Raw genomic sequence first — 12,600 nt, forward strand, 5'->3', positions numbered from 1 at the left:
GTGGGTGCTGGGGTCTCCTGTGCCCTCGTCACTGGACTGCCTTGGGCATGGCCATCTCTGAAGAGAAAGGCCAGCCTCTTGGGGGACCCTGGGGAAGTGGTCAGCACGTTTGGCACGGAGGCTGTCGTCAAACCTTTGTAGCAAAGTCTAGCTCTCCCGACTCTGGAAACCCGTTGGGAGGTTTGGTGACGGCGGGTAAATGAGCGGTTGGACGTCCTGACACTCCTTGTAACATTGGTGGCACTCATCCAGGGGTGTGACAGTTTCCTAGGGGCACATCGGGGGCAACTTCTGGTAAAACCGAAGCCAGGACTAGTTTTCTGTGGTCTGACCAGTTCGCCTCTACAGTCAGAATGTGCCTGGGGTCTCAGCTTTGCGGCGGCGGGTGCACGCGGTCTCGGCTCTGCGGCGGCGGGCGCGCGCACATGCTCTCCTTGACCCGTTTCCTCTTCCCCAGAGCAATCCCGGAGAGATGACCTGGAGTCACTGGGCTACGTGCTCATGTACTTCAATCTGGGCTCTCTGCCCTGGCAGGGGCTGAAGGCCGCCACCAAGAGGCAGAAGTACGAGCGGATCAGCGAGAAGAAGATGTCCACGCCCATCGAAGTGCTGTGTAAAAGCTACCCCTGTGCGTGTCCCCGGGGCAGGTGCCGGGCTGGCCGCGCGCTCGGGGTGGCCGTGGTGGGGCTGCAGGGAGGCTGGGTCCCCTGCAGACGGTGTCCCCCCAGACAGTGAAGAGTGTCCTTGAGCTGGTGGCAGCCTTCTGTCCTTGCTGCTCCTTTACCTTCTGGGGCCATGACCCACGGAGTTGCCTCGTTCGTGTGGAGAAAGGCCACGGGTGGCACCAGCTGTGCTCTTTGGTGCATTTTTTAAGCATCCGTGCCCCGTGTGACCCGTGTTTGAGACGCCGTGTCTCAGCATCCTAAGCATGCAGCAGCGGATGGTGGCCGTCGTGTCGCCAGACACCCAGTCGGGGAGTGCTGGCTAGCACCACGTCTCTTGTCTCACAGCTGAGTTCGCCACGTACCTGAACTTCTGCCGCTCCTTGCGCTTTGACGACAAGCCCGACTACTCCTACCTGCGGCAGCTCTTCAGGAATCTCTTCCACCGCCAGGGCTTCTCCTACGACTACGTGTTCGACTGGAACATGCTCAAGTTCGTAAGTGCGCCAGCTCGCCCACCCCCAGCGCGGAAGTGAGCCAGAGGCTCCGCCAGACGCGGGGCAGGCTTTAGAAGGCACGTCCGCCGCACTGGGGGGCCGAGTGGCCTGGGTGGGGTCCCCCCAGGGTGGGAGGTCCTGTGAAGCAAGAGCCCCATGAAGGGAGAGCAGAGGCAGCCACACGGGCGCTGGGCCTCAGGCGCCAGCAGAGAGGGTCTCCCAGGTGCAGGTATGCGTGGAACTGCGACTCGCCCTCGACTGATAAATCTGTGATTGGAAGGTACGTGTGTGACTGCTGTCAGCGTGGCTCCAGAGTGCATGTCGTGCAGGAGGGTATGGCCGAGCCAGGTGGGGTGACCTCTTGCCCCTCGTCCCTCTGACGCAGCCGTGCAGGCAAGCGAGCAGGGTGGGCCTCTCTGCCGGCCTTGTTAAATGGTGCAGGTGTTCGCATACGTGCAGACCTCGAGCTTTGAGGTCTTCTTTTTTTTTTTTTTTTTTAAGATTTTATTTATTTATTTGTCAGAGAGCGAGCACAGGCAGACAGAGCGGCAGGCAGAAGCAGAGAGAGAAGCAGGCTCCCCACCGAGCAGGGAGCCCGATGTGGGGCTCGATCCCGGGACCCTGAGGTCATGACCTGAGCCGAAGGCAGAGGTTTAACCCACTGAGCCACCCAGGCGCCCCTGATGTTCTCCTTCTTTTAATCTGGCGTCCCGTCCGAGTCTCTTGTCTGAGTCTAATTAATTAATTTTCGGACATTGCTGCCAGGAAGTTTCAGGGGCTTTTTTGGTACTTCTACTTCGTTTTCCATTACAAATTTTTCCTGTTTAGGTAGCTTAAAACAGAAATTGGGACCTTTCCAGAGTGACAAGATCTGATGGAGGAGTCGAACCTCCTCTTCAGAGGGTGTAAGACAAAGGCTTGTCCTGTGGCCTTGCAGGTGCCAAGGTGTCTGTGCAGGGTGTGTGCCCTGCAGGGGAGGGCCAGGTACCCTGCAGCAGGCTGGCTCGGGCTGTGCGACCACCGGTTGCCCAGTGTTGGGGCGACCTTCTGGTATCATCGCCCTCCCAGTGGGGCTGGCCGCCCTCCTCCGGGCAGGGCTGGAGAATGAATCTCCTGGGCTTCACAGTGTGCATGTGCTGGGACAGGAGCTCGGCTCTGCGCTGCGGCTCGGAAGCTACCACGGGCAGAACGGGCACCAGTGGGTGCGGCTCCAGCAGTAAAGGTTCATTGGCAGACACCACCGGCGGCTGGATTCAGCTCGTGGGCTGCGGTTTGCAGACAGATGCGTCACAGCGCTGTTCCTTGCGACGGCCCCAGAGTCGCGCCCCCACTCCTGGGTCATCATGCACTCAAAGTAGAACTAGCCATGGTTGCCTGCGCTCTTGTCACGTGGGCCCTGGCCCCACATCCGCCCAGGCTCTGGCCGGGCCCCCGCCAGCCAAATGCCACCGCTTCTGCATGCCTCTAGGATCCCCTAGATGCCAGCACCTCAGGCCCACCGCTGACCCGACCTCATATGATTTCCCATCCCTGTGTGGATACCCAGGGGGAAGAGGCCACCCAGTTGCTGTCAGTGTTTGGGGTTCGGAAATGCTGGGAAGGCCTCGTCCGCACCCTCCCAGGGTCCAGGGCAGGCTTCTGTCCTCGAGGGAGGGAGGCTTTGTGCCAACCAGCTACCTCACCTTGGATGGCTTCTCTGACAGCAGGGGACCGCCGGGGCTCTTGGGGTTGTCTTCCACCAAACCCCGTTCAGCTGGGTCTTACGCGGTCTCCTTTGCAGGGAGCCAGCCGGGCCGCTGATGATGCTGAGCGGGAGCGCCGGGACCGAGAGGAGCGGCTGAGGCACTCCCGAAACCCAGCCGCCCGTGGCCTCCCCTCCACGGCCTCGGGCCGCCTGCGGGGCACCCAGGAAGTGGCTCCGCCCACCCCCCTCACCCCTACCTCACACACTGGTGAGTGACTAGCTCCATGTCGCCCCAGCAGGCCCCGGAGGGTTCTGGTTGTGTGTCAGCCGCTCTGCTGTTGGAGCCACAGGGCCCCACGCGGGCTCACGGCAGACACACATTGTGGGCGGGGCTGAGTGCCTCTGGTCCTGGGAGACTCTGGTCTCCGAGGATTGGCCGGCCAGGGGACGTCTCTTTCTTTTTCTCCATCGTTTCTCTTTTTCATGACACGGATTGCTCCCTACGAGCCTCTCAGTACCCGCCCCTCCGTCGCCTCCGTGAGCGACCCTGGAAGCGTGGGGGCCTCAGGCTGCCCTCCTGCTGGACTCCTGTGCCTCGCTCCTGGGAGCGTCCCCCAGGGCCAGCACACTGTGGGCCCTGCCCACCACTGCTGACCTTGACCTTGGGGTGCAGGCCAGCTAGGGGTCAGCTGCCTGTTGCCGCCCTGGGTATCTGGTGGTGTGTGGCAGCGCCCACCCCGCTGTGGTTCTGGATGCTGAGACTGCTGAGGAGAGGCCCTCATGCTGGGTCGGGGGTCTGCCCGGAGCCCTCACCGCCCCTCCTGTCTCCCCCTCCAGCTAACACCTCTCCTCGGCCCGTGTCCGGTGTGGAAAGAGAGCGGAAAGTGAGTATGCGGCTGCACCGCGGCGCCCCTGTCAACATCTCGTCCTCTGATCTCACGGGCCGGCAAGACACCTCCCGCATGTCCACCTCTCAGGTACGCGCTCCGCACGGGAGCCACTCCCGGCTCACCGAGGTCAGGCGCCGCGGGCCGCAGGCCTCGCTGTCTGGGCTGCTCGGAGGCCACCAAGCAGACCGGGGAGCGGGTATGAAGGGCTTCCTTCCTCCTCCTCTCCTTTCTCCCCCCTTTCTGAGTTTTACGTGGAGAGGGACACTCTGCCCCTCGCGGCCGTGCAGCTCCCCGGTTGGGAGCCTGAGGCGGGCTGTGCGGGCGAAGGGCTTGGCTCCCCAGCCGCGCTGCAGCGGGCGATGGGCCTTTTTCTCTTCTGCCGCCGATCTTGTGGCCCCGGCCCCTCCCCGAGCCAGCTCTGGAGGCCGGGCCATCTTCCCGTGCAGACTGGCAGTGCCCTGGCTGCTCCTACCGTGTCCGTGGCGGGCACACACAGCCTGCGGGGGGGTGGCCGGCAGCCCCTGTAAGGTGGCGTGGGCCAGCCCGTCGGAGCCTGGCACCAGGCGATGTGCCGCGGGTGCGGGTTCCCGTCCCTTGAAGTCCCTGCCCACTTGCCTTCTTTCTGACAGGGCAGGTGTCCTCAGGGAAATGGCGGGGCCACGCGGGTCCCCTCCCCTCGGTCCTCTTCCCTCTCTGGCTTTGGTGCCGCAGCTCTTTGCGCACGTGCACCCCGCAGATGAGCTCTTCCCACACACACAGACTTTCTTCGTCGCGTAGCCTTCAGGGCCCTGGCGGGTCACAGGGCATTGCTGCTGCTGTGGCGGGGATCTTCCGGGCTGCCTGTGCCCCGTAGTATCTGCTGGGCAGACAAGCACTGATTTCAGGAAGGCTTTGGAAGCCCGCGTCCTGGACTCTGCACTCGGGCAGCACCCCTCTGGGTCACCGTGGCCGCTCTCGGGGGCGAGTTAGCACTGGGCTCTACCATCGGCTAGTGCTTGGCGCCGGGTGGGCGGGCGGCCGGAGCACGTCGGGTTAGGAGAGCGCAGGGTCTGTGAGAACCACCCAGAACCGCAGTCCTTCAGCGTCGGCTTGGTTTCCAGCAGACAGGCGGCGGGACCCCGGGCAGAGGGAGGTTCCTGGGCTTTTTGCTTCATGAAGAGAACACAGTTTCACTCTGAACACGTCTCGTGTGTCGGTGGTTCGGTCAGAAGTGGGGTGGGTATGTACGGTAATTTTCTCCCGAAGAGACTAAGACTCCAGGCTTAAGGAGTCTGGCCAGGGTCATGAGGTTGGGCCCGTTATGGCTCCCAGCCCCACAGCCCGCCCTCCCTGCAGGACACAGAAAGGGCTACGGGCTTCTTCCCATGGGCCCTGGAATCCATGAATCAGCAGCCGGGAACGTGTCCTGGGCAGTGTCTGCCCACGCGTGGCCAAGAGCCCAGGCATCCGGCCTGCTCTGGGGCCCCAAACACCCCAGTCAGGGACAGTCGGGGTCTGTCTGGACTCGGGATCCAGATGTGGGGCCTCCACCAGCAGAGATGAAGGGAAGGGACCCACCTAGTTCTCCTTGAGAGAAAAGCAAGTGTCTGCATGGTTTGGGACCACTGAGGAAAACGCTTGGTCTGAGCCCAGCTTCTCCGCATGGCGTGGCCGGCCTCACCCTGTGCGCCCCAGAGCCGAGCCTTCCTGTGCGGTCTTCCTCTGCTGAGGTGGGCCTGCCCCCGGGGGTCCAGCATCTTTGCTCTTGATTTGGCTTTCCATGTGGAAAAGCATACGGAGCTGGCCGGGAGGGAAGGGCCTCCAGAGATTTGATTTGGGGGTGTTTCCTCTCTGAAAGAAGCACTGGTCACTCTAGGCGGTTTTTAAGGATCTTCATGTTGAGGACACAGCCCCGGGGGGTGTGTCCCGGATGCACTCCGGTCCCAGGGATGGCTCCCTTCTTTGGTTTTCCTGGTCACCCACCAGCACACTTTTTCAGGGAACTCTGCAGGGCAGGAAGAGGCTCTGTCTGAGCCTCACAGCAAGGGGCTGACCCCCACCCGCCTGCCCCAGGGCTTTGGAAGTTCCAAAGTGAGCAGGGTTGCTCTAGCATCTTCGAGTCTATAGGTTCCAGTGGCGCTTCCCCCGCAGAGAGCGGGGTGCAGGCAGAGCCAGTGATGCTTCTGTTTGGTGTGGGTGGTCCTGCCCCACTGGGGCTGAGGCCACATTCCACCAGCTTCCCCCGTGGCTGCCGTTGGTCTGGGTTCTTTGTGCGCTTTGAGGAGGAGATACTGTGTCCTGTGTAGATGTTCAAGACCAGGGGAGTAGTTCACCTTCAGCAAGACGGTGCTCAAGCCATGGCCGGCTTATGGGAGGAGCCTGCTGACCCTCCCACCAGGCATCGGGGGAGCCGTGGACGCCAGTGTTCTTTGTTCCGACCCCTCAGCCATGGTGCACTCAGACTGTGCCGGAGGGTGGCTGCCCCTTGCCCTGACTTCCTTCTCAGGGCGGCTTATGCTAGACCAGTCCCCACGCTGCCAACCCGAGTGTGAGTCTGGCTTCTCAGCCAGAGCAGCACAGAGCCCCAAGAGCATCTGGTCAGTGAAACTGCTGCGGGTTTTTCTCTTCGAGAAGAGAAGGCCTCCTGGCTCCAGTGCTCTTAGTAGAAGGGGACCCAGTCTCTGAGCCAGTCGGTCCTTTTGGTTGGTTGGTCTGCATTCATGCTCCCGAAACAAGGCCTGCAGCCCCTTGGTCTTCTCCTGGCCTGTCCTCCCCAAGCCCCAGCAGACCGCGCTGAGCAGCAGGCAGAGCCTCGGGAGGGGCCCCTGTAGAGGCGCCGCCTGGATGTCGGTCCGCGCACTGCCTGAGGAGTGAGGAGGGGTCTGCCTGGCCCCGAGTCGGCCTCATCAGCCCGTTGGCCTAGAGGAGCAATAGCGGCTGCTCTCGTTTGGGGGCCACTCACCAGGTCCCTGGCGTCCCCGTGAGGCGGCACAGCCAGTGGTGGACGTGGCGGAAGCGAGGTGAGGAAGGCCTCCGTGTCCGTTGGCAGCAGAGCCCTTACCAACAGCTCTCTTTTCCCCCACCTCAGAATAGCATTCCTTTCGAACACCACGGCAAGTAGCTGCACGTCTCCCGTTGGAAGGCAGCACCGGGTGAGTGTGCTCGCGTTGGGCCTTGTCAGAGCCGGCGCCGGGCGGGGCGGGCGCTGACCACCCCAGCGTCCACCACGGGGGTGCGCAGGTGGGACTGGGCTTGCATGCCAGGTGTGCCGCAGGGAGAGTGCGGTCCCTCCGCCCAGTGCTTTTCCTCCTGTGGACCCAGAGCAGCCGCGCTCGGTCACCCAGTCCGGGGGCCAGCAGACCCCAGAGAGTCTCCGAACGGGGGCGGCCCCAGGACCCTGCCCACCCTTGCTGGCCGCTGGCCCTGCGGCAGTCTCGGGAGTCCGGGGCCTGTGGCGGGAGCAGGAGCCCAGGGCTCTGCGCTTGGGCTTGGCTCCAGGGGTCCCAGGACACTCGAGCCGCCTGGCCCAGGGTCCATGGTGCGGGGCGTGTGTCGTGTCGTGCTCAGCTGAGCGGCCGTGCTTGTTGGGGGCTCTTGCGCTCTCGCTGCGGGGGTCTCCTGGTGGCCTCTGCCGCCCCGGCTTTGTCACTCTCTTCCTTCGCATTTATTTCTGTCCTCGTTCGTCTTCCTTCCGAGCTCGGTCTCTGCTCAGCGCCCTTCCGTGCTGCCGTCTGTATTAACCCGTCAGCCACAGCCACCTGCTCCCCTGCCGTTGGCGCATGGCTGGGCGTCCGAGCCGGGCTCCCTCCGGCCAGGGCTTGCTGCCGCTGGGAGACGGCCATAGCTCGGCGCGGCTGCGTTCTCAGGGGCACCTCGATAGGGGCCGCTTTTCATGCCTCCCCCCACGGGGACCCCCAGGGCCCACACAGCGCCTGGTCCTCGCTTCACAGAACAGCGGTTACTCTCCAGGAAGGAGTGCAGGGAGCGATACTTCTTCCCGCTGGGACTCTGTCTGGTGCGACCGTTCTTGGGCTTCTAGCTCCGTGGCCACCTTGCTTGCCTGCCTCTTCCTCCTTCCGCATCTTCTGTCGCTCGTTCTGCTGAGCACATGTCCTGGCCGCAGAGGGGCCGTCCAGAGTGGCTGGGGTGTGGGCGTCTGGCGTAGGGCTGGGCAGCGTCTGTGTCCCCTCGCCGCCACTGGTGTTTCGTGTCCAAGCCTGACCGACCGGCTCCGTGCCTCTGGCCTCATGCTGACCTTCTCCTGTGCTTTGGCTCCGACAGATTCCCGGTCGGGTGGCTTCCAGTGGTCTTCAGTCTGTGGTGCACCGATGAGAACTCTCCTTTTTGCTGTGAAGGGCAGACAATGCATGGCTGATCTACTCTGTTACAATGGCTTTACTAGTGACGCGCCCCCCGGTCTAGAACCGAAACGTTAACACCGGGAGCTCTCCAGGCCGCCCACCCAGCGATGCCCGTGGGGGAAACAAAACACAAACTAAACCGGACAGACTCCAAAGCGCTGCCGTCGCAGGGGCTGCACCGAGGGCCCCCCACGTGGACTCAGTTGTCGCGGGCTGGGAAGAAAAGCGGAGTGTGAGAGACCCTTGCAGAGAGAACCAAACTCCCGCCCCAGAGCCTTTCGGTTCCCCTCCAGTGGCGGTGCGCCCTGCTCCCTGACGAGCCTACTGTAGCCACCGACCTTCTACTTGGTTAAGACAGTTTTGTATCATTTTGCTAAAAATTACTGGCTTAAATCTGTGTAAAGAAATCTGTCTTTTTATTGTTTCTTTCTCGTCTGTTTTTGCGGTCCTAAAACCGATGTTGACTTGAGCAAAGGCCGGGGCGGACTTTCTGTGCAGGCCGAGCGAGTCAGGGAGCAGAGCGCGCGCGGGCGCCCGTCCTCTGCTTTGTGGTCCCTTCGCTGCGTGGCCCGCTGTGGAGAGGGGTTTTCTCACCAGAAGTGCTGTCCGTGTAGACGTGTGTGTAAGTGCCGTGTGTGCGTCTGTGTGTGTCGTGTGCCGTGTGTCCTGTGGCCTCGTTACGCTGGTTTTGGCTGTCACCGTCCCTTCCCCACCTGCACCGGAACACCTGCGCGATGCGGTCCTCTGAGTGTCCCGGACGCACGAGAACGAAGCCGAGCACGGACGACCTCGGAGGCCAAGGCTTTTTGCATGGGCGTTGCTGGTCCCTCAGGAGAGGATTTCAAACCGAGAGACATCGGCCCCTCCTCGGGGTCATGTGTGGTTATTTTGGTGGTGGCGGTGCCTCGGTGTCTTTGGATTTGGGACGTTCTCTAAACTGACTGTAAACATGATCGGTGTAGATTGGCCCCCGATGTGCGTTAACGTCTGTGTGCTCAGAACCCAGGGTGCGGCTGTCTGCGCTGGGCCAGGCGTGACCACGGCAGCCTCGGCCCGAGGGGATCCACCCTGAAGTGCCAAGAAGCCAGCGACTCGACCTGATCACCCAGGAGGGTGCAGTGTCGCACGCTTCCTTCCACGACCTTCATTGGGACGGAGCGGACCCCACGGGGGTCAAGCAGCAGGGCAGGGCTGAGTCTTGCAAGAAGGACACTGGGGCTGCCGGGCTCCTGGTGGTTTTCCTGGTCGCTCCCTCGTTCCGTAGCAGGCAGCAGCCCAGGCGGTGGTGGCAGCCAGTGGCCGGGAGCCCCCGTTGTGGGAAACTAGGGGCGATAATCGGTGTCTGTGGGTACAACCCCTCCTCCTCCTGCCACCCCACTGCAGGGTGCTCTGGAGACCGGGGCGCTCGCAGCAAGTGAGGGGCCTAGAGCATCCATGTCTGTGTTTTCCCCCTTTCGGCCCCCTTGGGCCCCTAGCACGGGAGCGTTTCCGAGGGACGCCCTGATGGGTGTGCGCTGATGGCACAGAGCCTAGCTCTCGGCTGCTCTGAGTACCGAGCGGGCCACTCCGTGTTGCAGGGTGCAGGGACTCGGCCCAGTGGGGCTGTGTTTCTGGGGGTGCGGCGCAAGCCAAGTTGGGTCTGGGCGAGGTGGGGGCTGTCGTGACCCAGTACCCTCTCGGAGGGTGGGACCCTGCCCTGGTGGGCAGTTGTTAGCAGCCGCAGCTGCCGCTAGAGTGCCGGAGACCACCGGGGGCAGCCTGCCTTCGCTCCCCGTCAGGGCTTTGACCCAAGACGGCTGGATTGGGTTTGAGAGGTGGGCAGGGCCTGGGCCCTCAGCGGCGTGGCCGGCTGTCTGTCCATGCACACTTGCTGCCCTCCTGCTGCAGGAAATGTAGTTGCAACGTCTGTGTCAACCTGTGTACTGGCGGCCGGTCTCTGACTTGGCTCTTTTGTGTGATCACTGCATTTATGTGCTTAACCACCGTGTAAATAATAAACCCGTGATGGCTTTTACCTTCCCCCCTGCCCTGCGCTGCTCTTTATTTCATGTCCAGGAGGGGTCAGAGTGTGTCGGTTAACCCGGTGAAAACTCATCAGCAAAGGGGCGTTCCCGTCTATCCTCCTATGGTCCGGCAGTGCTGTCCGGACAGGCCAGTCGGCTGCAGGCCACGGGGATGGGCTGCCCCTGCCCGAGCTCCCAGAGCGGACACCCGTGCAGGCTGTCTCCAAGCGCCAGTCCCTTCTCCCCTGGCTTAACCCATGGAGCAGGCGCCTGAGCTCCTTGGGCCTCGGTGCGGCCCGGAAGGAAGTCCCCGCCTGCCTCGAGCCTCTGGGAAGCCAGCAGCGCTCTGCTGCCATGGAAGGCGTGCATGGTTCCTGCGAGGCGGCTCCTGGGGCCCCTGCCTGACCAAGGGGCTCAGGCCTGTCGGCCCCGATCCCCGAGGAGGCCGGTGCTCGTGCCCTGTGCCTGGGGCTCCCTGGTGTTGCCCGCCCATCCTCACCCCCACCCCCAGCTCCGTGGCTTCTGGGTGGATCTGTCCCTTGTTCTTGGGGTTTGGCTTCCCTCTCCTGCTTGAGCTGAGGAGCCCCGAGGAGCCCCAGCTGAACGACAGAGCGGGCCCAGCCTGTGCGCTCTGACCTCACTGCCGCTCGGCCCCCGGGGTCTGGGGGTGTCCTGGAGGGTGTGGGCCCTGAGTCCTGCCCCTTGCTCAGGCCCTCCCCTTCCTGTCACTGGCTGAGCCCAGTGGGCTCTGAGGTTCTGGAATCGGGCTGGGCTCTTCTTGGCCCTCAGCCCTTCTCACCTGGCTCCCAGCGTTGAGAAGGCAGCACCCAGATTCCTTGCCGCTCACGCCAGCTGCCAACCGTTGCGCCCAGCCAAAGGGCCAGAGACACGAGCCCCAAGCTGCGCCCCCGTTCTGCCGGGAGGGGGACAGGGACCACTGCACTGATTTCTGTCAGGGCCTGCCTGTCCTGTTCCTTGTTCCCTCGTGCTGGGACATGCATCCTGGCTTGCCCCCCGTCTTCCTGACCCAGGGCCCAACCCCGGGGCTGGATGGCAGGCTCCGCGCTCAGCAGTATGTGCAGTCCGGGCTGTCCCCAGCTCCGCCCCCGCCCCCGCCCCGAGGGCTGTTGGGAAGCCCTTCTGGAAACTCCTACACCCCCTTTTCTTGTTCTGCTCCCGCCTGTGTCTGGCGGGGCCTGTGGAAGCAGCGCTCTCCGTGCTGCTGCGCCCGCAAGCTGTGTTTGAGGTCCAAGGGGAGTGCCCACCGGGCTCTGCATCCTCAAGGCCATGGTTTGGATACTGGCAAGGGCTGCACAGCCCTTCATGACCCCCACTCATGGGCCCCTGCAGGTCCTGGGCAGCTGCCCCTCAAAATATCACTAGCAGATCCCCCAGGCACGCCTCGGTTTGGAGCCCACATGTGTGTGCCAGGGTCTTTGCACAGGTCCCTCCAAGTGTGTGTGTGTGTGTGTGTGTGTGTGTGTGTGTGTGTGTGTGTGGCAGGTGCCCCCAGGTCGACCAGGCTACGGCCAGCAGCCCAGGGTGTCTTGGGGTGATGTGTGCGTGTCCTGCAAGGAGGGCCCAAGGCGGGCGGTTCGCCCGCGGATCAGGGCGCAGCACAGGCATCGGTATCGGTCCACGGGAGGACGGGCTTTACGGGTGCTGGCCGTGAGCCTCCTCGGGCAATGACGGAGGGTGAGGGGTAGCGCCATCCACGGCCCCCTGAGCAGTGACTGGTCTAGACTCCTGTGGGGGGAGGCCTCAGCCTTCGGTGGCCACAGCTTTCTGAGGACAGCGAGCTTCCTTTCTCCTAAATAGGCCCAGCTGGAAACCTCTGGAACCAAAACCTAGGCAGACAAGGCTGCCTGCTCACCCGGGCCTCGAACCCCAGCCTCCGGTCTGGGGCAGAGGCATTGTTGATACTGTGGTGGGCAAGGGCCCTTGGGTCCACCTAGCATGTCCACCGAGGTGCCAGCTGAGGGACAGACGGGTCCGTGTTCCTGAGGCCAAGGGTGGGTGGCAGAACTCCCACCCTGGAGCATACACCGGCTTACGTGGACCCCAGCCCCCAGCCCACTGGGGGGGGCAACGCTGACCCGCTGACCATCTCAGGACTGCTTGATATTAAGTGTCCCCAGACTGGGCCAGGCCTTTGCACACAGGCACAGAGACAGGCGAGGGTCAGGGACACTGCAGCATGAGGTCCAGGAAGCCTGGAGCAGCTCCACGTCACCAGCAGCAGCCACGGGGAGCGCAGATAGCAGCGAAGGGCCCCTGCGTGGCTCTGCCTTGACCCCCGCGACGGCTGGCACCCCCACAGCCCAGGCCCCAGCACAGGGTCCAGGCTGACCAGGCAGGGCTTGGTGGGGAGGGGGGCGTGCCCGGGGCTGCGGGCCAGGCCCGCTGTCAGGTGCCTGGTCCTCCGCACAGCTGGACGGGCAGGTGCAGGCGGGGGAGCAGCAGGCCCCTCGGGGGTGACCTCTCCGGTGGGACAAGACGTGAGCTTTCGCTTGCTTTTCATTGC

General features: G+C 63.4%; 1 protein-coding gene across 3 annotated transcripts in view; it reads left to right on the forward strand.

Moving 5' to 3' along the window:
• CSNK1D (casein kinase 1 delta) overlaps positions 1-12,600 on the forward strand; it is a 31,739-nt gene that overhangs the window by 18,069 nt on the left and 1,070 nt on the right. Inside the window, exons 5-10 of one of the 3 annotated variants that reach the window (XM_045085643.1) lie at positions 458-628; positions 1,011-1,159; positions 2,940-3,111; positions 3,681-3,820; positions 6,801-6,864; positions 7,994-10,092. In XM_045085643.1, coding sequence (XP_044941578.1) covers positions 458-628; positions 1,011-1,159; positions 2,940-3,111; positions 3,681-3,820; positions 6,801-6,833 — 665 coding nt within the window. In that variant the 3' untranslated portion in view covers positions 6,834-6,864; positions 7,994-10,092. Of the gene's footprint in view, positions 1-457; positions 629-1,010; positions 1,160-2,939; positions 3,112-3,680; positions 3,821-6,800; positions 6,865-7,993; positions 10,093-12,600 lie in introns of those variants that run through there. The other 2 variants (XM_045085641.1, XM_045085640.1) reach the window with 2 other exon arrangements.

The sequence above is a fragment of the Mustela putorius genome, unplaced genomic scaffold (genome assembly GCF_011764305.1).
Source record: "Mustela putorius furo isolate JIRA1106 unplaced genomic scaffold, ASM1176430v1.1 tig00000873_pilon_pilon_pilon, whole genome shotgun sequence".
Lineage (NCBI taxonomy): Eukaryota > Metazoa > Chordata > Mammalia > Carnivora > Mustelidae > Mustela > Mustela putorius.